We start from the raw sequence: 25287 nt of genomic DNA on the forward strand, positions 1-25287 counted from the left end.
TCGTCTGTTTGGTATACTCTATGAACAATACTTTCTGAAAGGTCACAATGTGAAGCTGAAGATGTGTCTAGTTTTGCAGCAGCACATTTGCTCTGACCTTGAGTAGATTAGTTTCTTTGGTAGTTTTCCTCACCTTAAGGCTAATAGTGACAAAATTATCTTTGCTGAAGTAATACTTGTGTGTGTGTGTGTGTGTGTGTTTGTGCGCGTGTGTGCGTGCATGCGTGCGTGCTTGTACTGAGGCTTGAACTCAGGGTCTAGGTCCGGTCCCTTAGCTTATTTGCTCATAGCTAATGTGTTACCATTTGAACTCCAGCTCCACTTCTGGCTTTTTGCTGGTTAATTGGAGATACAGTCTCAACAGACTTGCCTGTCTTAGCTGCCTTCAAACTGTGTTCCTCAGATCTCAGCCTCCAGAGTATACATAGTTGCTGCTGCTGCAGCCTCCTCCTCCTCCTCCTCCTCCTCCTCCTCCTCCTCCTCCTCCTCCTCCTCCTCCTCCTCCTCCTCCTCCTCATTATCCTTAAGTAGTTATACAAAGGGGTTCACTTCACCACGTCAGTTTAAGAGCACAACACATCTTGTTTAATGCATGTACCTTCTAAAAATACAAAAATTGTGGTTCTCCAAAGCTGTATGTTCTGACAAACAACATGTATGGTTTACATGCAGCTGTATATAGTCTTTTCAAATTAAGCTAAATTGTTTACTGTGGTTTTTCTGGAAACACTTTTGAACTTAGGTCTAATTTATCAAAAGTTTGAGATCCAGCAATCTATAGGATCTTTATATTTATGCCATAATATTTTATGGGTTGGCGATTGTGCTGGTAGTAGGCTTTGACTGTCTTTTGCTCTTGCTCTGCTTGCTTGCCATGACTAGTCCTTACCACTTGAGCCACACCTCTACTTTAGCATTTAAATCCTCCAGGTTTCAGCCTCCTGATAGCTAGGATTTTATTTTTATTTATCTTATTTATTTAATGTACTTTTCAGAACTTGAAGGGCTTATGAGTTCATGTGTCTGTCTGTTTAAGTGTCCGGCATGCCTTGACCAATCACCCTTCCCCATCCTGTCTGCCTTTTCCCCTCAGACTCATCTTGTTTCCCACACGTTATCACACATGTGAACCGAGTTCTGGTTCTTTCCCACATATCACATGTACACGAATGCTGTCACACATGTGCACTGAGTACTCTGGCCCGTGATCCCATACATGCCATTATACATGCACACACATGACGTCATACGTGTGCACTGACTACTCTGGCCAGTGACCCCGCGCCTGCCATCACACATGTACTTATGGATTGCCACATGTATGCACTGAGTACTCTGGTGGTCAGTGATCCATACATGCCACCATGCATGTACACATGTACTGGCACACATGTACACTGAGTACCCTGGTCAGTGACCTTCATATGCCATCATACATGTACACATGTCCTGACAGATGTGTATACTGAGTATCCTGGTCAGTGACCTACACATGCTACCATGCAGGTACACGTGCTGTCACATGTGTGCAGAGTACTCTGGTCAGTGACCCCCATATGGCCATCAAGCAGGTACACATTTGCTGTCACATGTGTGCAGAGTCCTCTGGTCAGTGACCCCCACATGCCACCATAAATGTACACATGTGCTGTCACATGTGTGCACAGAGTACTCTTACCAGTGACCTTGCACATGTCACCATTCATGTTCACACCTGTGCACTAAGTACTCTGGTCAGTGACCCCACATATGCCATCATGCGTGCACACATTTGCTGTCACATGTGTACACTGGGTGTCCTCACATTTGCTGTCACATATGTACGGATTTGCTACTACATGTTTATGCATATGCTGTCATGTGTGCAGTAAGTATTCTGGTTGATGATTCCCCCAAATGCTGCGTGCATTGAATATTTCGACTGTTTCCCACACATGCTATCACACGTATACATATATGTTAGCACGTGTACATTGAATACTTTGGCTGTATTTTTCCCCAATTCACTTTCTCATTCATCCAGAGTAGCTTGGATTATAGGTGTGAGCCACTGTATCTGGCAAAGATACTTATTTTCAACACAAGTGAAAAGAGTGCTAGGCTTGAAACTTTTACACTTTGTTAACTTTCAGAAAAGGTAATTTTTTTTTCAGTAGTGCCAGTGGTTCTGATGTTAAAGCTAGCATTGTATCTCTGTTTTTAAGGCATATGTTCAGTATAATGAAGATAATGTTGAAAGAGACATTCAGACTGAAGACATAGAGACCAGGGAAGTGTGGACCCAGCACCCAGGAGAAAGTGCCCTTGTCTCGGGAGGTAACACTTCTGTGCTCCTGTGCTTTTTAATATAGTTGTTTTGTTTCTTGTTCATTCTAAGTGTTTCTCTTTGGTGTGGTTCTTGGTGTAAGACTGTGGAAATACCCCACTTTTACTAACAAAGATTTGTAAATGCAGAGGGAAAAATTCTATACTGCAACCAGCCGCCTCACACTGGGCACTTGTAGACCACGTGCGCTGAGGCTGGGGGATGGTCCTCATCCGAATACAGTTCTTTCTCAGCTCCTCAGCTCAAGGTGCTCTACCACTTGAGCCACAACACCACTTCTGGCCTTTTCTGTGTATGTGGTGCTGAGGAGTCGAACCCAGTGCTTCATGCATGCAAGGCAAGCACTCTGCCACTGAGCCACCTTCTCAGCCCGAATTCTTTTATTTTATTTTTTTGTCGGTCGTGGGGCTTGAACTCTGAGCCTGAATGTTGTCCCTCAGCTCTTCAGCTCAAGGCAAGTGTTCTACCGCTTGAGCCACAGCGCCACTTCCGGTTTTCTAGTGGTTTATTGGAGATAAGAGTCTCACGGACTTTCCTTCCCGGACTGGCTTTGAACCATGATCCTCAGCTCTCAGGCTCCTGAGTAGCAAGGATTACAGGCGTGAGCCACTGGCGCCTGGCCCGAATTCTATTTCTTAAGTGCGGTTTGCCAACATACTTCATCAATATAGACTAGCAGTCCCATGATTCTACTAGGGTATCCGTGGCAATGCTAAATACTGATTTTTTTCTTGAGGAGTAGTATGCGTGTATGTGGTAGAGGTTTGTTACTCCCTCGCCTTGCGCTAAGTAATGCAGGCTGAACATTCCTTACCTGGAATAACGGAGACCATCAGTGTTTCAGATCTCAGCTCTTCAGATGAGGGGTGTTCCATCTGTACACCTAAATGTAAAGCTTACATAATGCACTGATTCCTTTCACTGCCTTCTCTTTTTTGGGGGGGGGGTCTGGTCGTGGGGCCTGAACTCTGGGCCTGGGCGTTGTCCCTCAGCTCTCCAGCTCAAGGCTAGCGCTCTACCACTGGAGCCACAGCGCAACTTCCTGCTTTTTTCTTTTTGCTTATGTGCTGAGGAATCGAACCCAGGGCCTCATGCATGCAAGGCAAGCGCTCTACCACTGAGCTACCTTCCCAGCCCCATTGACTGCCTTCTCTAAGACATTTACATAAGACTTAGCTTGCAGATTTATATAAAACAATATGCATTTTGGGGGGAATCATTCAGAGATCTAGAAACTATAATGCAAAGTATTCTGATATTTCCTTTTAGGGCTCTCAATAGTTACAACACTTACGTGAACACTAATATAAGCATGACATGACTGTGTTGGAGTCAGCCTTACTGACTTCATTTAACCTGTACTTTTTAGGTAGTAGAGACAGAGGTCTCTCTGATGCAACAATTGTACCGAAGATTGATACTCCAAGATTATCCAGTTTTCTCCGGGCAGCGTGTCAGGTATATTCTGTTGTGTGATTACCCTGTGTGTAAGCACTTAAGATTCATTCTCTACAGAATCTTAGGAGTTCTTAAAACTTTAGATGCTTTATAGCTCAGATAAACCAGAATCAGTTGTTTTCATGTATTTTCTTATGAACTATTAGTGGTACATTCATTGAGCCCTTGTATACAAAGTAACACTGGGTAAATGTGTGCTACTGGAAGTACTATCTATGTGTTTGGACTGCACAATACTAACTTCTTACATAAAATAACTTTTTTTTTTTTTTTTTGGGTCCAGTCGTGGGGCCTGAACTCTGGGCCTGGGCGCTGTCCCTCAGCCCTTCAGCTCTACCACTTGAGCCACAGCGCCACTTCCGGCTTTTTTCTTTTTGCTTATGTGGTGCTGAGGAATCGAACCCAGGGCCTCATGCATGCAAGGCAAGCGCTCTACCACTGAGCCAACTTCCCAGCCCCCTTCAATAAAATAACTTAACCAAACATCCTGAGTTGGCAAAGCAAGCTGACCTCTAAGGTGAATGTGATAAACCCATGATTTTAAAAACTGATTATGGAGATTTTTTTTTCTTTTTCTTTTTTGCTTATGTGGTGCTGAGGAATCGAACCCAGGGCCTCAGGCATGCAAGGCAAGCACTCTACCACTGAGCCATCTTCCCAGCCCCTGATTATGGAGATTTTTAAATACTTACAAAGGTAAAGGGAGTGTGGTGACTGAGTCCTGGCCCTCAGTGGTCAGGGCCTTTTGGGCCGTCGCTTTGTCTGGCCCTTCCTTCCCTGAGTGGTGACCACCCATCAATTATATTTTAGTGGCAATCTGTAAAAGGAAAGGGTCTCTAAAAGAGCTACTATTAACATTTTAATACTCTAAAGTCAAGGCTCAAAAACGCTTACTTTTCTCACAGTTTCTTATTTTTTGTATTTTTGTGATGGGTCACTGGATATTAGCTGGACACTCTGCCACTTGAGCCATGTCTCCAGCCCAGTCTCAAAAATTTTTGAGTCCAGCATTTAAAATAGAGCAAAAATAAGTAGTATGACAAATTGTTATTCCCATGTTGATTTAGCTTAAGCAGTTTTCTCAGGGTTTGTTATAACTACCTGCTAGTTACTGTTAGGGATCTGAAGTTTACAACCTTCATTAAACTTGGCTTGACTTTTTATTATTATCTGTTTTAGTATAAAGCTATGGGGAAGGAAGAAGAGACAGCACTCGGGTATACAGCTGTCCGTTACTGTGTCGTGACTACTTATTGTGGCTTCACCATATTGCAGTGTTTTTTGAGTATGTAAATAGTTATCCCTCAACTATTGTGGGAGCATGTTCTAGAGACCCCGTGGTAGGTGGAAATCCGTGAAGCATCTCAAATCCTTTCCCTTCCCCTTCAGTTCCCAAAGGTAACCTAACCTCATTAGCACCATCAGTTGTCCTGACTTAATACTGACTCAGAATACCAGAAACATGTAGTGGTGGTAGCCTGATGGTTTTTTGTTTTTGTTTTGTCTTTTTTTTGGGTTCAGTCATGAGGCCTGAATTCTGGGCCTGGGCGTGTCCCTCAGCTCTTCAGCTCAAGGCTAGTGCTCTACCACTTGAGCCACAGCGCCACTTCTGGCATTTTTCTTTTTGCTTATGTGGTGCTGAGGAATTGAACCCAGGGCCTCATGCATGCAAGGCAAGCACTCTACCACTGAGCCACCTTCCCAGCCCGCCTGATGTATTTTTTATTGGTTGGATCTTCATTCTGTTTCTTACACTGGATTTTTTTTAGGAGTGTATTTAGTGAAAACAGCAACAATGTGGAAGTTGAAATAGTGGCCATTTTGTGGCATTATTTAAAGTTACCTTTTGTAGTTTCCGTTATTATGCAGGAAAAATAAAAGTAAGGTTTTTTTGTTATTGTTGTTATTATGTGGTGGGGCCAAGCATTTATTTGCAGAAGGTAATATCATGAAAAGGTAATTTTTTTTGGAAAACATAAATGCATTGTTAAAAAGACTACTCCCTTGTTTTTGAAAGGTGGTTGCTGTTTTGCTTGAAGAGGATCGTTTGTCAGTCAGACCCAGTTGGCAGCTCACGGCTGAAGACAATTCCCTACATGTTAGTGACAGCTCCTGTCAGCTGAACACTGACCTGCCATTCCTTCAAAGTAAGAAGCCTTTCCTTAATGAGGTCTTAATCAAACTGCTCAAGATACAGTGGAAATTAATATTGCATTTTGTTTTAAAGTGGTAAAGTTTATTGTATATAAAGCAGAAAAAGACTCATGTTCTGCAAAATGGCAAAATAAATGACATAGATATTTACCATTTTTAAGTTAATGTGGTTACAGAACATAACAGGCTAAACAAATCAAGCATATGGTATCACTCACAGTGTATAACTATATGTAGTTATTTAAATCAGTTTAAACAAACTGCATTTGGAAGATACGTTGTAAATGTCTATATCTAGTAGCTTTGTCTTTCCAGATGTGGCCAGTGATATGGCTCTAGCTTGTGTAAAGCTGTGACAGAAACAGAGGTAGGCCAAGAAGTGGGGTTTTCTTCCAAAGATTAGGATGTAAATGTGCTCCAGTCATGGGTTGCTACCTATGCTAGACTTTCCTTGTCCTGCCTGCTGTTTAGAACTTGATTCCCATACATTCTTCTCTCCTTTAACATTAACCAAGATGGCACTCACTGTTCATTTAAAAATCGTCACATTCTTGAGATTCTAGTGGCTTATAGCTGTAACCCTAGCTACTCAGGAGCCTGAGATCTGAGGATTGCATTTCAAAGTCAGCTTTGGAAAGTCTGTGAGACCGTATGTCCAAAATTAGCCACCTAAAAACCAAAAATGGAGCTGTGGCTCAAGTGGCAGAGTCCTAACCTTGAACAGAAAAGCTCAGGGTCAGGCAGGCTCTGAGTTCAAGCTCTAGGACTGGCATACACGCTCAAATCACATTCTTTGAGAGTGTTTTATCTTAAAAGCATCATCCTTCAGAAAACCAGTAAGTCACTGAACCTGTAGTACTGGAAACAGTGACAATCCCCGTTCTCGCACTCCAGTGCACAAAGAAGCAAAGAAAAAATGATTTTAGCCGGGCACTGGTGGCTCACGCCTGTAATCCTAGCTACTCAGGAGGCTGAGATCTGAGGATCAAGGTTCAAAGCCAGCCCGGGCAGGAGAGACCGTGAGACTCCTATCTCCAATAAACCACCAGAAAACCAGAAGTGGCGCTGTGGCTCAAGTGGTAGAGCGCTCGCTTTGAGCTGAAGAGCTGAGGGACAGCGCCCAGGCCCAGAGTTCAAGCCCCACGACCGACAAAAAAAAAAAAAAAAAAAAGATGATTTTTCTCAAGGAACAATGTAGAATGGTGACCACAGATACATAAAAACATCCATTACTTATATGCAGAATCTTTTATTCAACACTGATTTACATTTGGTCTTAAGGCATTTTCTGTATGTGAAAGTAATGGAAGCTTTTGTGTTCTTAATTACTTTCTTATTTGATTAGGTCATTTCACTTTTGTGAACTTAAGATTTCAACTCACTAGTGTGTCAGATCTGTAGTCAGATATAGCGGTACATCAGTGTACACGGAATCCTGTCGTTTCTGTTAGTACCTGCATCTTATGCATTTATTAAGTGATTTTAGTAGGCTCAGAGGATTAGCAATGAATTGAGCAGACAGGAATCACGCCTTCATGAAACGTATCTTTTGATGGGTCAAATGGACCACAAGCTGACTAAACATGTAAAAGATGTAATGTCTTAGCAAGGGGTAAGTTCTGAGGAGAAAAGTGAAGGAGAAAGTGAAGATAAAAAGCCCACATCTGTAATCCTGGCTACTCAGGAGGCTGAGGTCCGAGGACCGGGATTAGAAGACAGTTTGGGCAAGAAAGTCTGTGAGACTTATTGCCAAAATACTACTCAGAAAAAATGTAGGTAGCACTGTGGCTCAAGTGGTAGAGCACTAGCTTTGAGCACAGAGAAGCTCAGGGACAGTGCCCACCAGGCCATGAGTTCAAGCCCCTGGACTGGCAAAGAAAACAAAGTGAAGATCGCAGAGGACTCGGTGTGAGTGAGGAAGTGTCCGGGAGGAGCCCGGGTGCTTCCTGTGGAGGGGAGGCCTAGGCAGTCTCTGACTTCGCAGCGCCAAGAGGCTGCAGAGAAAGAACACGGGCTGGCTGCGCACCGCCGTCAGCTCTGCCAAACACGATGCATATGTTCCTAGAGTCCGCCACTCTCTGCAACAGTGCCAGGGAAAACAGCACCTGGAAAACTGCCCAACTCACATCAATAGGAACCCAGTGAAACTGGCAAATTGCCAATGTGTTCCAAAGGGTTCCCCTGGCATGGTTCTCCAGAGGAGAGCCTCAGGTCCACAGGAGAGGGTTCTGGGCCTCAGATCCATGGGGGAGGGTTCTGGGCCTGGGGTCTGCAGGGGGAGGGGTTCTGGGCCTGGGGTCTGCAGGGGAGGGGTTCTGGGCCTGGGGACTGCAGGGGGAGGGGTTCTGGGCCTGGGGTCTGCAGGGGGAGGGTTCTGGGCCTCAGGTCACAGGGGAGGGGTTCTGGGCCTGGGGTCTGCAGGGGGAGGGGTTCTGGGCCTGGGGATTGCAGGGGGAGGGTTCTGGGCCTCAGGTCACAGGGGAGGGGTTCTGGGCCTGGGGACTGCAGGGGGAGGGGTTCTGGGCCTGGGGTCTGCAGGGGGAGGGGTTCTGGGCCTGGGGACTGCAGGGGGAGGGGTTCTGGGCCTCAGATCCATGGGGGAGGGTTCTGGGCCTGGGGTCTGCAGGGGGAGGGGTTCTGGGCCTGGGGTCTGCAGGGGGAGGGGTTCTGGGCCTGGGGTCTGCAGGGGGAGGGTTCTGGGCCTCAGGTCACAGGGGAGGGGTTCTGGGCCTGGGGACTGCAGGGGGAGGGGTTCTGGGCCTGGGGACTGCAGGGGGAGGGGTTCTGGGCCTGGGGACTGCAGGGGGAGGGGTTCTGGGCCTGGGGACTGCAGGGGGAGGGGTTCTGGGCCTGGGGACTGCAGGGGGAGGGGTTCTGGGCCTCAGATCCATGGGGGAGGGTTCTGGGCCTGGGGACTGCAGGGGGAGGGGTTCTGGGCCTGGGGTCTGCAGGGGGAGGGGTTCTGGGCCTGGGGTCTGCAGGGGAGGGGTTCTGGGCCTGGGGACTGCAGGGGGAGGGGTTCTGGGCCTGGGGTCTGCTAGGGGAGGGTTCTGAAGTTCGGTAGCTGGAAGTGATTACAGAGTGGATAGATCTCCCTGAAGGCGGGGAATTGGACCTCTAGGGTGGATGGTGTAGGCCATTACGTGTGTGTACATGCATGGACACATGTGTGACCTAGGAACAGCTGGGTCAGACGTATACAGTGCTCTCTCTTCTCTGACTTTGCCGCAGTGCTGTCAAGTTCTTTCTTGAGTCTTTGGTCCTTTGCTTCTTCGTGCCTGGGAGAGGTTTGGCTGGCTGCTGGGGGCTCTGGGACAGGGCAGTCTGCCAACCGTGAAGTGTTGGAGCAGAACTGTTTGCTGGGCAGTGCTCTGAGGGCTGTTCTAAAGAGAACTGAGAGTCCTAACAGCAGTGAAGACAAAGGGACTGGGGTCATTTCCTGTTAGTTCCTGCTGAGATTCCAGCTCTTTGGCCTTTGAGTGATGAGCTGGTGGGCAGGGCTGCACTGTATGGGAAGGGTTCTCAAACAGCAAGGTCAGCATCGACACAGATTTGAGTGTAGGCTGTGTGGTCATTTATTAAAATCCAGATTTCACTGGACACCAGTGGCTCTCACGGTAATCCTAGCTACTCAGGAGGCTGAAATCTGAGGATCGTGGTTTGAAGTCAGCCTGGGCAGGAAAGCCGGAGACTCTTGTCTCCAGTGAACTCAGAATAAATCTGGAAGTGGTGCTGTGGCTCATATGGTAGGGTGCTAGGCTTGAGCACAAGGAGGCTCAGGGACAGCGCCCAGACCCTGAGTTCAAGCCCCAGGCTAGCAAAGAAAACCCCAGCCTGACAACAATCCAGATTTCATATTTGTTCAGCTTTGAGGGACCATGCTTGTTCTTTTCATAAGCTGGAATTTGAGTAACGTGCGTTAATTTGACATGGATTCTGTTAAAGTGACTAAAATGCCCCTTTTTTAAAAACCTCCAGATCGCGAAGTGCTCTGCTTACATGCCTCTCAGGTGCAGAGGCAGACGGTGGTCTCCGTCCACGACGTCCCCGGGAGGGCGTCCTTCCCGCCGCTGGACAGCAGGCTCCTCCTCTGTGTGTGGGACATTTGGCAGCCCTCAGGGCCTCAGAAGGCTCTGATATGTGAGTCCAAGGTACACTGAGGCGAGGCGGCTGTACGTGCTGGTGCTGGCAGGTGGGAGACCGTGGGGACGCCGGGGTCCGGTTCCGCCTTGGTTCTGGCGAGTGATAGGACATGTGGAGGGGTTTTGATTTAACCTAGAGATTCCAAGATGAGCTCATTGAAAGGAAGCCAGGGTTATCAGGCAGCGGCTCCGGGTCGCCCACAGTTAGGCAGTGAGTGGCCGCCCGGGCTCAGCTGTGGAACCCCACGAATTCACTTTGTGGCTTGTGCTACTTAACGCCGCTGCCGTATCTGCGTCACCACAAGTGTCTACCTGGTCCGTGGTGACATTGCCTGCTTGCGTCTGCTTCCTTTTTGACTGACTTCAGAACCACTGATTTCAAAACCACATGAACACCTTCTCTCGTGCTAGTCCTTGAAAACAAGAACATTGCAATATAAGGTGTAAATAAAGTCGCAGAGGCTGCAATTGCCGTTTTTGAGGTTCACTTACTTGCATTGAAGGGAAAGGTTATTAAGCACATTTTGTATACCCAGATGTAGCTAACCACATTATAGTTGTGACCATTACAATCTTACATGGGGGTTTGGTGTCCTGATTTTCATTTAAATACTCACAAATTAAATTTTATTCATATACTACACTATAAATTTTATTTGTGTACTATATCCTACGGCTTCCTGGAGGGAAAGATTCTGTAGTGACACTCATCCATATAAATGAAAACTGTCAGATACCGTACTTAGTGAACTTGGCTTCCGTGACTGCTGTGTTGTGTTTTCCGGCCATCAGCTGTCTGCATTTTTGTTGCAGGTCACGTGCTGCTGCTTCAGCCCTTTTAAAGCATTCTTGCTGTTTGCGGGGACAGTGCATGGCTCAGTGGTTGTGTGGGACTTGAGAGAAGACTCCAGAATCCACCACTATGTGCGGCTGAGCGACTGCTCCTGGACGTTCAGGACACCGACATTCTCCACTGGTCAGTGTCATCTGTGACCAGCCCCACTCACCCCCCATTGGTCACGTCTGGGGTCTGAGCCATGGGGCAGATGAGTAGAGAAAAATAAAGTTCGTCCAAGGAGCCCTTACCTAGGGCCAGTCGTGCTTGGGATTTTTGTGTGTGTTTAATTTGTAGACTCTGAACATTTCTAAACAACATAAAGTTTAGTTTTAATATTGGTGGATGATTGACTGTGATTGTAGTCTTGAGTTAAAGCATATTGGCATGTGTGCGCTCATGTGGCGTCATCAATGGTTGAGGCAGCCGAGGGGGTGAATGGGAATGCATCTGGGAATGCAACCCACCAGGACCCTCAGTTTTATGCAGGTGAAAGGTTCTTTGTGTGCCCACCATAGCCAGCACAGCACATGGCAAATCTGCCCTATTTCTGTGAATTTCTCTAAATACTTTATCTATAGTGTGCTCGTTAGAGAGGTGACACGTGCTCGGAGGGACAGGCCTGACTCCAGCGCTGGCGTGACACCCTTCCCGACAGGAAGGGGCCCTGGGGCCTGCAGGCCAGCTCCGCTTTCTGTTGTCTGATCTCCTCCTTTGTCCACCCTCGGGAGCGCACGACGCCGTGCTGAGACTTCTCACGGGCACGGATCTATCTTCTGGCTCTCTAGTTTTGCTTTTTCCGGATGTCTTAAGGCGTTTGATTCCTTTGTGTTGCTTCATGTTTCACAATCTCATTCCTACTTTGTGTGTTCGTTCGGTTAATTCACACATCTGCATCTAAGAGCCTGTATCCAAATGTGCATACCAGTTTGTATCCCAAGCAAAATACGAGAGTTTCAGCAGCTCTGCATTCTTCCCAACATCTGGTGTTTATCATTTATTTTAAATTTAGCTCTTCTAATACATGAGTAATAGTATCTAACTGTGGTTTTTAACTTCCACTCCCTAATGACAGTGATGTTGAACATTTTTTCGTGCACTTGTCTACTGTATATCTTCACTGCTTATGCCTGTTCAGATCTTTTGCCTATTTTCTTTTTGATTGTTATTAATATTGTTGTTGTTGTTTGTGCTGGATTGAACTCAGAGGTTGACCACTGTCCCTCAGCTTTTTGTTGTTGTCGTTCAAGGCTAGCATTCTACCACTTGTGCCATACTTCCCCTTCAGGCTTTTTTGGTGGTTAATGGAGACAAGAATCTTTAAAAAAATTTTTTTTATTTTTTTTTATTGTAAAGCTATGTACAGAGCGGTTATATTTGCGTAAGTCAGGTACTGAAGTACATTTCTTTTGAACAGTGTCACTCTTGATTTCTTATACACATTTGCCGGGGGGAGACAAGAGTCTTATGGACTTTACTGCGTGGCTGGCTTTGAACCACCATCCTCAGCCCTCAGCCTCCTCAGTAGCTGGGATCATAGGCCCGCACCTGCCTCACCAGCCACACACTGCCTTTCTGGAGAGAGAGTGTGTCTCAGGGTCTTGATGTCGGCAGCACAGGGTGTGACCTCTGGGGCTCGCTCTTGCTAAGCAGGCATTCCAGGCCCTTTTTGTGATTTTATTTATTTATTTATTTTTTTGTCGGTCGTGGGGCTTGAACTCTGGGCCTGGGTGCTGTCCCTCAGCTCTTCAGCTCAAGGCGAGCGCTCTACCACTTGAGCTACAGCGCCACTTCCGGTTTTCTGGTGGTTTATTGGAGATAGGAGTCTCACGGTCTCTCCTGCCCGGGCTGGCTTTGAACCGCGATCCTCAGATCTCAGCCTCCTGAGTAGCTAGGATTACAGGCGTGAGCCACCAGCGCCCGGCTTAGCCTTTTTGTGATTTTATTGAGTAGGGATTTGTGTTTTCCTGGTGGGTGACCAGACTTCACCCCAGAGGCCGCGTGCATCCCCTGCTGTGTGGTCTTCATTTCTGAGATGGCCCTTCTTTTCCTTCATTTCTCGTGTTATTTCTTGCTAGTTCTATGACTTGTACTGACGCATGGACCCTGTGGGCCTTAAATTCTAGATGGAATCCTCACATCGGTAAACCACCGAAGTTCTCTTCGGGCCATAGAACCTGTTGCCACATCTGTCTACAGAAAACAGAGTTTCGTGCTTTCTCCTTTCACGACTCAGGAAGGTACGTGATCTCTCCTGTAAAATCCTGCGAGCTACAGGTAGGAAACGTGACTTCTTAAGTTATGGTAACTTTCTTTTCTTTCTGTTTTCCTTAGAAATGTCAGGTTTATCATTCCATATTGCTTCCTTGGACGAGAGCGGGATTCTCAATATGTGGGTAAGTCGGAGGTCAGGGCTGGACACACAGGCTTGGGGTGGAAGTGGTTGGGTGGAGAGCAGCACCTGAATTTGGGCGGGGAGCTCGGGAAAGAATAGGATGGTGAGGCAGTTTGCTAGGATCAGGCTTACTAGTGCTCTGAAGAGGGGATGGCGGGTCTTATACCCAGGGGACCTCCTGCAGGCCTTCAGGATATGGAAGGAGGGCTGGAACAAGGTATCGGAGCTAGCGCATGTGGGGACTGTCCTACCGTGAGCGTGAAACGTCACTGGGGGAGGAGAGTAGCCCTAGATCCAAAGGAAGGAAATACAAAAGTTAAAATATCAGTCCTACAGTTAGTGACCGATCTTTTTTCCAAAGCAATTATGGGACCCAATATACATAATACCTTAGTTAGAACTATTCTTCGCTTAGATTGTTATAAAATGCTTAGAATTACAATATGTACCAACACTCATTTTTCATATTTTATTTTCAGGTGGTTGTTGAACTGCCAAAGGCAGATAATGCAGGCTCAATGAGTGATTTAGGTAACTATTAAACTCAAGCGTTAATTTTAGTTAGGTTTCGCTAAAATGAGCAGAGCTTAAGGATATGCCTGTTTGTAAAACTACCATTAACTACTTGAGCCAGTTCTGTTTGATGATCAGTTGAGCAGGTGCTGGGGTGCTCCGACTGTGCTCTGCCCCTGACCGGGAGCCACGCTCCGAGAGACAGGGCGCTGATGGCTGCGCGCCCTCCTTGGCTCTGGGGCCTCTTCCTTGTGTTTCTGATTTTCTAGCGCTCGTTCGTGTGCCCTGTATGGCTCTCCCTAGGCCAGGGATGGCGGGTCCACATGGCACGGAGTTCCGCGCAAAGAAGTGACTGGGGGCGGAAAATGGAGCCCCCTGCACTTGCGCTGTTGTACGCGCTGCACGATGCCCTGGGGTGTGGGTGTGGGTGTGGGTTCCCAGGGCTCAGGAATTGCACTCTCTGGTCTCTCTGCTTCCAGCCCAGTTTCCTTACCTGGGTATTTGTCTCCAGCCTCTGTTTTCAGGTTGTGTCAGAGTGTGGACAGGTAGTGGCTGGGAAAGGCTCTGTGTGGGGCTGGTGCTGACGGGCCTGGTGTGGGATAGCAGTTACGGGCCGTGGTTTGCCAGTCCTGTGGGCTGACCCTGGGCAGGCCTGCTGGGCAGGGCCGCATCTGTGAACACCAGCCTGAACGCTCTCCCGCCACCGTGTGAGGGTGGTGGCTGCCCTGCCGCGCCAACGGCCCCCAGAGTTCTAGGCAGCACCGTGCCCAGAGTGTGGGTTCCTGTACACGTGAACCCCTATTTCCTCCATTTTCAGCAAAGAGCAAAAGCCAGCATGGCAGTGGGATGGGTAGGGAGCAAAGTGCACATGGCCGGGGGTCCCAGACATGGTGAGGGAAATGAAGGAAGGGCACAAGAGGAGCAGCCGGGAACACAGCCCTGAGGTGTGTGAGGAGGCCGAGGAGCACTGAGGAGGATGGGGAGCACTGAGGAGGATGGGGAGCACTGAGGAGGATGGGGAGCACTGAGGAGGATGGAGGGGCACTGAGGAGGATGGAGGGGCACTGAGGAGGATGGGGAGCACTGAGGAGGATGGGGAGCACTGAGGAGGATGGAGGAGCACTGAGGAGGATGGAGAGCACTGAGGAGGATGGGGAGCACTGAGGAGGATGGGGAGCACTGAGGAGGATGGAGGAGCACTGAGGAGGATGGGGAGCACTGAGGAGGATGGGGAGGCCAGGGACCCCGTGTTTGTGTTCCAAGGATGTCTTTCGCTGCGGCCCTCCCTGTGGACACTGACTGCAGTGTTTTCCATTGGTGTCAGGAGTGTGGATTAGCTTGCTGTCATGGGACAGGCGTGTGGAGTGTCCAGTGTGTGTGTTGTTATTGCAGGAGTGTCGAGTGTGTTGAGTGTGCGTGCTGCCGTGGGTGTCAGGAGTGTCGAGTGTGTCGAGTGTGCGTGCTGCCATGGGTGTCAGCAGTGTCGAGTGTGTCGAGTGTGCGTGCTGCCGTTGGTGTCAGCAGTGTCGAGTGTGTCGAGTGTGCGTGCTGCCGTGGGTGTCAGCAGTGTCGAGTGTGTTGTGTGTGCGTGCTGCCGTGGGTGTCAGGAGTGTTGAGTGTGCGTGCTTCCGTGGGTGTCAGGAGTGTCGAGTGTGTTGAGTGTGCGTGCTGCCGTGGGTGTCAGGAGTGTCGAGTGTGTCGAGTGTGCATGCTGCCGTGGGTGTCAGGAGTGTCGAGTGTGTCGAGTGTGCATGCTGCTGTGGGTGTCAGGAGTGTTGAGTGTGTTGAGTGTGCGTGCTGCTGTGGGTGTCAGCAGTGTCGAGTGTTGTGTGTGCATGCTGCCGTGGGTGTCAGGAGTGTCGAGTGTGTTGAGTGTGCGTGCTGCCGTGGGTGTCAGGAGTGTCGAGTGTGTCGAGTGTGTGTGCTGCCGTGGGTGTCAGGAGTGTCGAGTGTGTTGAGTGTGCGTGCTGCCGTGGGTGTCAGGAGTGTCGAGTGTGTTGAGTGTGCATGCTGCCGTGGGTGTCAGGAGTGTCGAGTGTGTCGAGTGTGCGTGCTGCCGTGGGTGTCAGGAGTGTCGAGTGTGTCGAGTGTGTGTGCTGCCGTGGGTGTCAGGAGTGTCGAGTGTGTTGAGTGTGCGTGCTGCCGTGGGTGTCAGCACTGTCGAGTGTGTCGAGTGTGTGTGCTGCCGTGGGTGTCAGGAGTGTCGAGTGTGTCGAGTGTGCGTGCTGCCGTGGGTGTCAGCAGTGTCGAGTGTGTTGAGTGTGTGTGCTGCCGTGGGTGTCAGCAGTGTCGAGTGTGTTGAGTGTGCGTGCTGCCGTGGGTGTCAGCACTGTCGAGTGTGTCGAGTGTGCGTGCTGCCGTGGGTGTCAGCAGTGTCGAGTGTGTCGAGTGTGCGTGCTGCCGTGGGTGTCAGCAGTGTCGAGTGTGTTGAGTGTGCGTGCTGCCGTGGGTGTCAGGAGTGTCGAGTGTGTTGAGTGTGCGTGCTGCCGTGGGTGTCAGGAGTGTCGAGTGTGTCGAGTGTGTGTGCTGCCGTGGGTGTCAGCAGTGTCGAGTGTGTCGAGTGTGCGTGCTGCCGTGGGTGTCAGCACTGTCGAGTGTGTTGAGTGTGTGTGCTGCCGTGGGTGTCAGCAGTGTCGAGTGTGTTGAGTGTGTGTGCTGCCGTGGGTGTCAGGAGTGTCGAGTGTGTCGAGTGTGTGTGCTGCCGTGGGTGTCAGGAGTGTCGAGTGTGTTGAGTGTGCGTGCTGCCGTGGGTGTCAGGAGTGTCGAGTGTGTCGAGTGTGCGTGCTTCCGTGGGTGTCAGGAGTGTCGAGTGTGTTGAGTGTGCGTGCTGCCGTGGGTGTCAGGAGTGTCGAGTGTGTCGAGTGTGTGTGCTGCCGTGGGTGTCAGGAGTGTCGAGTGTGTCGAGTGTGCGTGCTGCCGTGCCCTGGTTGTACCAGACTTGAAGCGTGCGGCCCCAGGTCCTGACCCCACTCTCTGCACGCCCCAACTCGGGAAGGGAGTTGCATTTCGTGGTATTTGTGAGCAGAGCCGTTGAAACAGTCAGGGTTTCAGGTTCGGTCGGCCTGTGCTAAGCTGGTATGAAGCGGCGTCTGGTCTGGCTTGTCGTTTCCAGGTCTCCTGCCTGGAGGGAGGATCAAGTTGGTGCACAGCTCTGTGATCCAGTTGGGTAACAGGTGAGACTGGTCTCTGCGCGCTAACACTGCCCTCCTCTCAACAAGACCCGTGTCTGGCAGGAAGAAGGTAGCGTTGGATTCACTGCACATGTCATGAAGGCACACTCTCTTGCATTCTGTTTTTACTATTTCATTTATTAGTAATGAGTAAATGTAATAATGTATATCCAAGTTCAGAGCTTTTTGATCAAAAAAGTGCTTCCTATCTTACAAATCGATGTATTTGTTTCTTTCATATTCCATCTTAATGCAAACCTGAAGTTAAACGTAGATGAGGTTTTAGGGGTGGGGGGCGGGCGTGGGCTGCAGTGAAATGGTCACTTCTTGGTGATAGCCTAGCTTGACCTGGATTGACATCACTTCATTTTTTTTTCCTTTTGTCTGTCGTTTGGCTTGAACTTAGGGTCTGGGTGCTGTCCCTGAGCTCTTCAGCTCAAGGCCAGCGCTCTACTACTCGAGTCACAGCGGTCTGACCCTGAGCTCTTCAGCTCAAGGCTCTACTACTCGAGTCACAGCAGTCTGACAGACGTTGCTGCCCAGGCAGGCTTGTGCTATGATTCTCAGATACACAGTCCCCTGAGTAGCTAGGATTACAAGCTTGCCTGTAATCCGAGGTGTGTGCCTGGTTCACTTTGATTTTTGTATATTCTTTCTAACTTATTTGAAAGAACACCTTATGTGTTGCAGCACATTTGTAAAATTTCACTGAGTTAGCATACTAATTCATATAAAGTATTCCCTAATCATTAAACATTTGCTGCTAGCATTGTTTATGGCTTTATTTTGGTATGTCTGTTGAGGCTTGGTCTCAGGGTCTGGGCACTGTTCCTGAGCTTCTTTTGCTCAAGGCTAGTGCTCTGCCACTTGAGCCACAGCGCCCCTTCTGGCTTTTTGTGGTTAATTGTAAATAAGAATCTCACAGACTTTCCTGCGCTGTCTGGCTTTGAACTGTGGTACTCAGATCTCAGGCTCGTGAAGAAGCTGAAATCACAGGTGTGGGCCACTGATGCCTGGCTTGCTTATGGTATTTTTGATAAGTTAATTTTAAATTTTGTATGTGGATAAATCTGTCAACTTTCATAGGACTGAATAAAATATTACAACTTGATATAAAGTATATGAATTTAATTATATTAGTTTTTTACTTATTACATTTTTCTAGCATCTTTTTAAAATAGTTGTCATATACTTTTGAACATATATATATATATATATATATATATATATATATATATTTGCTAACAAACACAGCTAGAGAGAGCAGCTGGAACACACATGTGCAAGCTCTGCAGCTTGCACAGGAGGGCTTGGGGCATCGAGGAAAGACTTTCAATCTCAGGCCCAAAGGATGAATGGGGTTTATGAGTCTGAATGATGAGGCCCGAGTGTACTGAGTCTGTGACAGTTAGGAGGGAGCTTCAGCCACTGTTTTAAAGACCAGAAAAGGCACATGTACCATCGGTGTGGAAAATAATGATGGAAAAGGCTTTGGACAGAGAAGCCTTCCGGGGCTGAGAGAGAGGCGCATATTTTATACAGTCTGAAAGAAACTAACTGGTAGTAAGCAACAAAGTGTATTTTGGGATTTGTATTTTGAAAAGAGCAGTGTGGCTGCTGACTTAGGAGTGGAGGTTGAGACACCTACTGTGGGAGAGCAGAGAGGTATTTGAGATGCATAGATACAGATATAATCAGTCGTGGGGCTTGGACTCTAGGCCTGGGCGCTGTCCCTCAGCTCTTCAGCTCAAGGCTAGCACCCGATCTCTAGATGGGTGAAGGGGCACGGAGGGAAGTTGAGGCCAGCTTCCAGCCAGCGGCGGCTCAGAGGCCGGGAAGCCAGGCTGAGCTGTGCTAACCTCCACTGTGCACTTGCACCGTGAGTCCCATTGGGATCTGTCTGATGCATGGAGCAAGAACCGGGGCTCTGGAACCCACTTGTTTAGCGTGGGAGAAAGCGAGTTCCCTCCCCTGTCTTGGAAGAACTTGAAATCCCAAGTTGGGTGTGGCCGGGGAGCCTTCCAGCAAGTTCCAGAGCAGGGGCCTCAGAGGCACTGGGACACTGCTGGCAAGAAGGACTCTGTGTGGCCTTGGGTCGTAGGTTCCAGCAAGAAAAGGCAGCAGTCCACCAAGCTACAAAACACGCATTGATTAGCACCCTAAAAACTCGAGCCCTTAGAAGTGAGGCTGTTGCTTCTGCAATTCAAAACCACAAATGGTTATGCAGCAGATTTAACAGAGCTGAAGGGAAAATAGGCGATCAGGGTGAAAGGTCTACAGACACTACCTACCATCCAGAGGAAGTGTGACCCGGCAGGACCCGCACCCAGTGCTAGTGCTAAGTGAAGGAATGGTGTGGCCTCGTCCCCCAAACAAGCCACTTGTTCATCGTTGCTGTTTTTTTCTTTCAGTCTTCACCGAAAAGATAGTGAATTCTGGGGACCTACACAAACACTGAGTGTCAAGTTTCTGCCTTCAGATTCTAACCACTTTATTGTTGGCACAGACCTGGTGAGCAGTAGTTTGTATTTTATCTTGGTATTCGCTCTTCTTCCCCCAGGGTTAGCTGATGCATATCTTTATATAAGATAATGAACTCTTTCCTTTTATTATAAGCTGCCTAACTTGTCCAGCCTTAGGCCACATGCTCTCCTTGCTTCACGCTTGGTCTTTTTTATTACTAGGGTTTTATAAGCCATGGCACAAGACAAGATGTGAAGGTGTCCCCCAAGCTGTTCAAACCTCAGCAACATGGTATGAGACCAGTGAAAGTTAATGTGATTGATTTTTCACCATTTGGAGAACCAATATTCTTGGTAAGAAAGTAAATTTTTTCCCCCCAGTCCTGGGGCTTGAACCCAGGGTCTGGGTACTGTCCCTGAGCCTCTTTTGCTCAAGGCTAGCTACTCTACCACTTGAGCCACAGCACCGCTTCTGGCTTTTCCTGTGCATGTGGTAATGAAGAATCGAACCCAGGGCTTCATGCGTGCTAGGCGAGCACTTCACCACTAAGCCACAAGGAAGTACCTTCTTGTAGTTGTCCAGCCACAGCTGTGTGTGCTAGTCAGGCACCCCGCCCCTGAGCTAATCCACAGCCTGGAAAGCCACTTGGTGGTATTTGTTGCCTACCACCTCCCGACCCCATTCCATCGAGAACCAGGCTTTTGGGACGTGAACTTAGGGAGGGGTTGGTTGACTGCAGCGGTGATCTGCAGTCCTAGAACACCAGACGCAGCACCCAGAGACATTCGGCTGCTCATCCCTCTTCCTGATGAGGTTTTGCAGCATGGATTTCTATTTTCATTCATTCATTTTTATTTTTGCAGCATAATTTTATTTGTTTTTCCTTTTATTTCCTTTTTAGAATTTGACTTCCACTCTTCATTTTATTTCCTTTTTTAAGTATGTCAGGGATTAAAAAGAATAACGATGAATCAGATATCTTCATAAGCTAAAATTTTGCTTAACTAAACCAGCTAAGTGTTGTTTCATGGAAATTTTAATTCAAAGAGAATGTATAGTCATACTGTGGATGCAGATGTATTAACTCTAAAAAGTTGATTTATTCATTTCTGTGTAACCAGCCTTATGGCTTGCACTTGACTCGATAGTATCCAGCCTGTTAAAAAATAAAGATATTAGTCGGGCACCAGTGGTTCATGCCTGTAATCCTAGCTACTCAGGAGGCCGAGATCTGAGAGCTGTAGTTCAAAGCCAACCTGGGCAGGACGTTTTAGGAGACTCTTATCTCCTGTTAACCACCAAAATGCTGGTAGTGGAGCTATGGCTCAAGTGGTAGAGTTCTAGCCTTGATCAAAAAGCTAAAGGACAGCTCCCAGGCCCTGAGTTCAAGTTCCAGTGCCAACACAGAAATAAAATAATAACGATGCAGGTATTCAGTAGCTATGCTGGTGGTGAGCACAGAAATAAAATAATAACGATGCAGGTATTCAGTAGCTATGCTGGTGGTGGGCCGCAAGAGGGGCGGCATTTGAGTTGAGGGTGCTGCTCACTGTGTAATTTGTGAGGATAGATTTAATGAGTTAGCTTTAGGGTCAGAACACAAAAGCCCAATGCTCGTTTTAGAAACCAGACAAAGCCATGTGCTGAACATTTGCTCTGGTTGCAGTGTGCAAGCTGGGTGCCAGTGGCTCACGCCTGAAATCTGGGAAATGAGACCTGAGGTTTGGTTTGAGGAATGTTTGAGAGACATTTATCTCCAGTTAACCTCCAAAAAGCCAAAAGAAAAGCTGTAGCTCACGTGGTAGCAAGCAAGTTCAGGGACAGTGCCAGGCCCTGAGTTCGAGGCCCAGTACTGCCCCCCTCCCCCCCACGCGCACAGAACTGCACACAGAACCGTGCAAACAGTCCCCACGCCCTGGTTGCAGGCTGGACACACACACACACACACACACACAGAGAACCGTGCAAACAGTCCCCACGCCCTGGTTGCAGGCTGGACACACACACACACACACACACAGAACTGTGCAAACAATCCCCACGCCCTGGTTGCAGGCTGGACACATACACACACACACACACACACACACACACACACACACACACAGAGAACCGTGCAAACAGTCCCCATGCCCTGGTTGCAGGCTGGACACACACACATGCACACACACACACATGCAAACAGCCCCCATGCCCTGGTTGCAGGCTGGACACACACACACACACACACACACAGAACCGTGCAAACAGTCCCCACGCCCTGGTTGCAGGCTGGACACATACACACACACACATACACAGAGAACTGTGCAAACAGCCCCCACGCCCTGGTTGCAGGCTGGACACATACACACACACACAGAATCGTGCAAACAGTCCCCATGCCCTGGTTGCAGGCTGGACACACACACGCACACGCACACACACACACACGCACACAGAACTGTGCAAACAGCCCTCATGCCCTGGTTGCAGGCTGGACACACACACACACACACACACACACAGAACTGTGCAAACAGCCCCCATGCCCTGGTTGCAGGCTGGACACACACACACGCGCACACACACACACACAGAACTGTGCAAACAGCCCTCATGCCCTGGTTGCAGGCTGGACACACACACACACAGAACCGTGCAAACAGTCCCCATGCCCTGGTTGCAGGCTGGACACACACACACACACACGCACACACACAGAACCGTGCAAACAGCCCCCATGCCCTGGTTGCAGGCTGGCTGCTCGGATGGAAGCATCAGGCTCCATCAGTTGGCGTCGGAGTGGCCTCTGGCCCAGTGGGACAGCAGCACGGAAGGCTCCGCCATCTGCAGCCTGCAGTGGTCCCCGACAAGGCCCGCCGTGTTCCTGGTTCAGGACGCTGCCTCCAGAGTCTACATCTGGGACCTCCTTGAGAGCGACCTGGGTCCTGTGGCCACGCAGCTCATCTCCCCAGACCGGTGAGCCCAGCCCCAGCTGCAGCCTCCCTCGCCTTCCTGCTTGCTAGGTTATGTAGAGTTATGTGACTTAAGTTTAAGTTGGATCTTGCTTACTTTGAAATACTTACAGGAAAACCCACTGGTTTTAGTTTCACAGCAAAACAGAGATGGGGAGGTGCAGAGCCCTCCCGCGCGTCCCCTGCCCAGATGCCCAGCGCGAGCGCGCCCGCTCCGCTGGCCTGGCCGTGGTCACGCGTACACAGAGGCTGAGACCGCTGTGCTGACCCTCCCCCTGCCCCTCTTGCCTGTAGGCTGCTGGCCATGACGGTCACGGGTGAGTCAGACAAAGCTGGTGGCAGCTTCCTGGCCCTGGCTCTGGCCCGGGCCTCTGGCGCTGTGGACATCCAGTACCTGAAGAGGCAGTGGACAGTCCCGAAGGCGGACGAGCAGAGCCAGCTGCACCTGCTCCTGCAGGAAGGCCTGTGGAGCAGCGAGCACCCCTGGAGGGGCCCGCGCGGGCCACCGCGCACGTGAAGACTGCACGGAGGACCGCTCTACGTCTGTGTGTATATTCTGTACATACGTTTGCTTTACAGCAGTGTTTCTGCGGTAGTCCCAGTAAATAAATCACTATTTTTGGAAACAAATGAACCCTTTAGCGTATGCTGAACTTCAAAGGAAGTATTAAGTCATGTCCAGATGCTTTTCTTCTAGGAGTTATTTTTGAAACAGATCTAAAACACTGTCACATTTATCACTAGATTTTAAACAGTCCATGGAAAAATGGGCTTTTTTCTTAGTCATGTATAAAATGGTACACACATGACTAGATTAAAAGGATTCCTCCATTGCAGTGAGCTCTGCTAACTGTGTTTTCTTGGGCATAACCTTACTGTTGATTGACTGTTGTTTAGTTGACCACAGTTTGCATGATCTCTTAGTACTAAAATTGTCTTTGTGTAGAAATAATACAGGTAAATAAAACTCGCACCAGCGTCGTTTCTCAGGGCCTGCCTTAGTCCAGGTTATAAGAGCAGCGGACCATTTGTCATGGTGTGAGAGGCTGCCTGTCCAGGGTCTCTGTGGGTGAGGGGGCTATCTGCCGCCTGGTGTTGCGGGGTGGCTGCTGGGGGTGGAGTCCTGCCCTGATGTGGCTGTGGGTTACAGCCACAGCAGCTGTGTGGCGGGATGGGGAGAGTGCTCCTGTACTCTCTTCTGCCTCGTTTAAAATCGCACAGACTCATTCTCAACGGGCCCCACCCCACAGCTCAATCTCTCTGTTTTTAAAATTTAGCTTCTATTAGTTATACATGTGGGTTGCATTCCAGCCAACCCGTCTCCTTCACTGCGCCCCCTTCTTCTCTGTCTTTCCCGTAACCATCTCAGCCTGTGCCATTGCTCTGTTCGCTGTTGTGCCTTACCTATTTGACAGTCTTCAACCTCTCTCCTCCTCTTGTCTCCACCCCCTGTTTGGTTCCCTTGCCCTCCCAGCTTTCGTTGAGTCTCTTCACCCCGCTTGTATACACCAGTCTCTTGACACAGTGGCCAGGGCTCAAATCCAGCTGTGGATGGTGGAAGGTTACCCACATTGAAACCTCTACAAGAGGCTCGGGTAAGTTCGGGGAAAAGCCCGACTAGCATGGCTGATGGTCCCCAGGCCCTGCTGATGGTCCCCAGGCCCCATTGATGGTCCCCAGGCCCCATTGATGGTCCCCAGGCCCCGCTGATGGTCCCCAGGCCCCATTGATGGTCCCCAGGCCCCGCTGATGGTCCCCAGGCCCCTGCTGATGGTCCCCAGGCCCCCGGTGATGGTCCCCAGGCCCCGTTGATGGTCCCCAGGCCCCATTGATGGTCCCCAGGCCCCATTGATGGTCCCCAGGCCCCGCTGATGGTCCCCAGGCCCCTGCTGATGGTCCCCAGGCCCCCGGTGATGGTCCCCAGGCCCCGTTGATGGTCCCCAGGCCCCACTGATGGTCCCCAGACCCCATTGATGGTCCCCAGGCCCCGCTGATGGTCCCCAGGCCCTGCTGATGGTCCCCAGGCCCTGCTGATGGTCCCCAGGCCCCATTGATGGTCCCCAGGCCCCGCTGATGGTCCCCAGGCCCTGCTGATGGTCCCCAGGCCCTGCTGATGGTCCCCAGGCCCCATTGATGGTCCCCAGGCCCCCGCTGATGGTCCCCAGGCCCCATTGATGGTCCCCAGGCCCCTGCTGATGGTCCCCAGGCCCCTGCTGATGGTCCCCAGGCCCCTGCTGATGGTCCCCAGGCCCCTGCTGATGGTCCCCAGGCCCCTGCTGATGGTCCCCAGGCCCCTGCTGATGGTCCCCAGGCCCCGCTGATGGTCCCCAGGCCCCATTGATGGTCCCCAGGCCCCGCTGATGGTCCCCAGGCCCCAATGATGGTCCCCAGGCCCCATTGATGGTCCCCAGGCCCCCGCTGATGGTCCCCAGGCCCCATTGATGGTCCCCAGGCCCCTGCTGATGGTCCCCAGGCCCCTGCTGATGGTCCCCAGGCCCCTGCTGATGGTCCCCAGGCCCCTGCTGATGGTCCCCAGGCCCCTGCTGATGGTCCCCAGGCCCCGCTGATGGTCCCCAGGCCCCATTGATGGTCCCCAGGCCCCCGCTGATGGTCCCCAGGCCCCAATGATGGTCCCCAGGCCCCGCTGATGGTCCCCAGGCCCCTGCTGATGGTCCCCAGGCCCCTGCTGATGGTCCCCAGGCCCCGCTGATGGTCCCCAGGCCCCTGCTGATGGTCCCCAGGCCCCATTGATGGTCCCCAGGCCCCTGCTGATGGTCCCCAGGCCCCATTGATGGTCCCCAGGCCCCGCTGATGGTCCCCAGGCCCCAATGATGGTCCCCAGGCCCTGCTGATGGTCCCCAGGCCCCGCTGATG

The 25287-nt window shown here is 50.0% G+C and overlaps 1 protein-coding gene across 3 annotated transcripts in view; it reads left to right on the top strand.

The window, feature by feature from the left end:
- Dync2i1 (dynein 2 intermediate chain 1) overlaps positions 1 to 23249 on the top strand; it is a 70997-nt gene extending 47748 nt beyond the window's left edge. For all 3 annotated transcript variants that reach the window (XM_069997210.1, XM_069997212.1, XM_069997211.1), the window contains 13 exons: positions 2205 to 2316; positions 3696 to 3784; positions 5802 to 5931; positions 9917 to 10089; positions 10894 to 11056; positions 13042 to 13155; positions 13250 to 13311; positions 13790 to 13841; positions 16936 to 16996; positions 19405 to 19504; positions 19678 to 19809; positions 22194 to 22417; positions 22708 to 23249. In XM_069997210.1, coding sequence (XP_069853311.1) covers positions 2205 to 2316; positions 3696 to 3784; positions 5802 to 5931; positions 9917 to 10089; positions 10894 to 11056; positions 13042 to 13155; positions 13250 to 13311; positions 13790 to 13841; positions 16936 to 16996; positions 19405 to 19504; positions 19678 to 19809; positions 22194 to 22417; positions 22708 to 22930 — 1635 coding nt within the window. In that variant the 3' untranslated portion in view covers positions 22931 to 23249. The remainder of the gene's footprint in view (positions 1 to 2204; positions 2317 to 3695; positions 3785 to 5801; positions 5932 to 9916; positions 10090 to 10893; positions 11057 to 13041; positions 13156 to 13249; positions 13312 to 13789; positions 13842 to 16935; positions 16997 to 19404; positions 19505 to 19677; positions 19810 to 22193; positions 22418 to 22707) is intronic.
- Positions 23250 to 25287: the final 2038 nt, after the last annotated feature.

Source organism: Dipodomys merriami, unplaced genomic scaffold (assembly GCF_024711535.1).
Source record: "Dipodomys merriami isolate MVZ:Mamm:240054 unplaced genomic scaffold, mDipMer1.0.p SCAF_5, whole genome shotgun sequence".
NCBI classification, from domain to species: Eukaryota; Metazoa; Chordata; class Mammalia; order Rodentia; family Heteromyidae; genus Dipodomys; species Dipodomys merriami.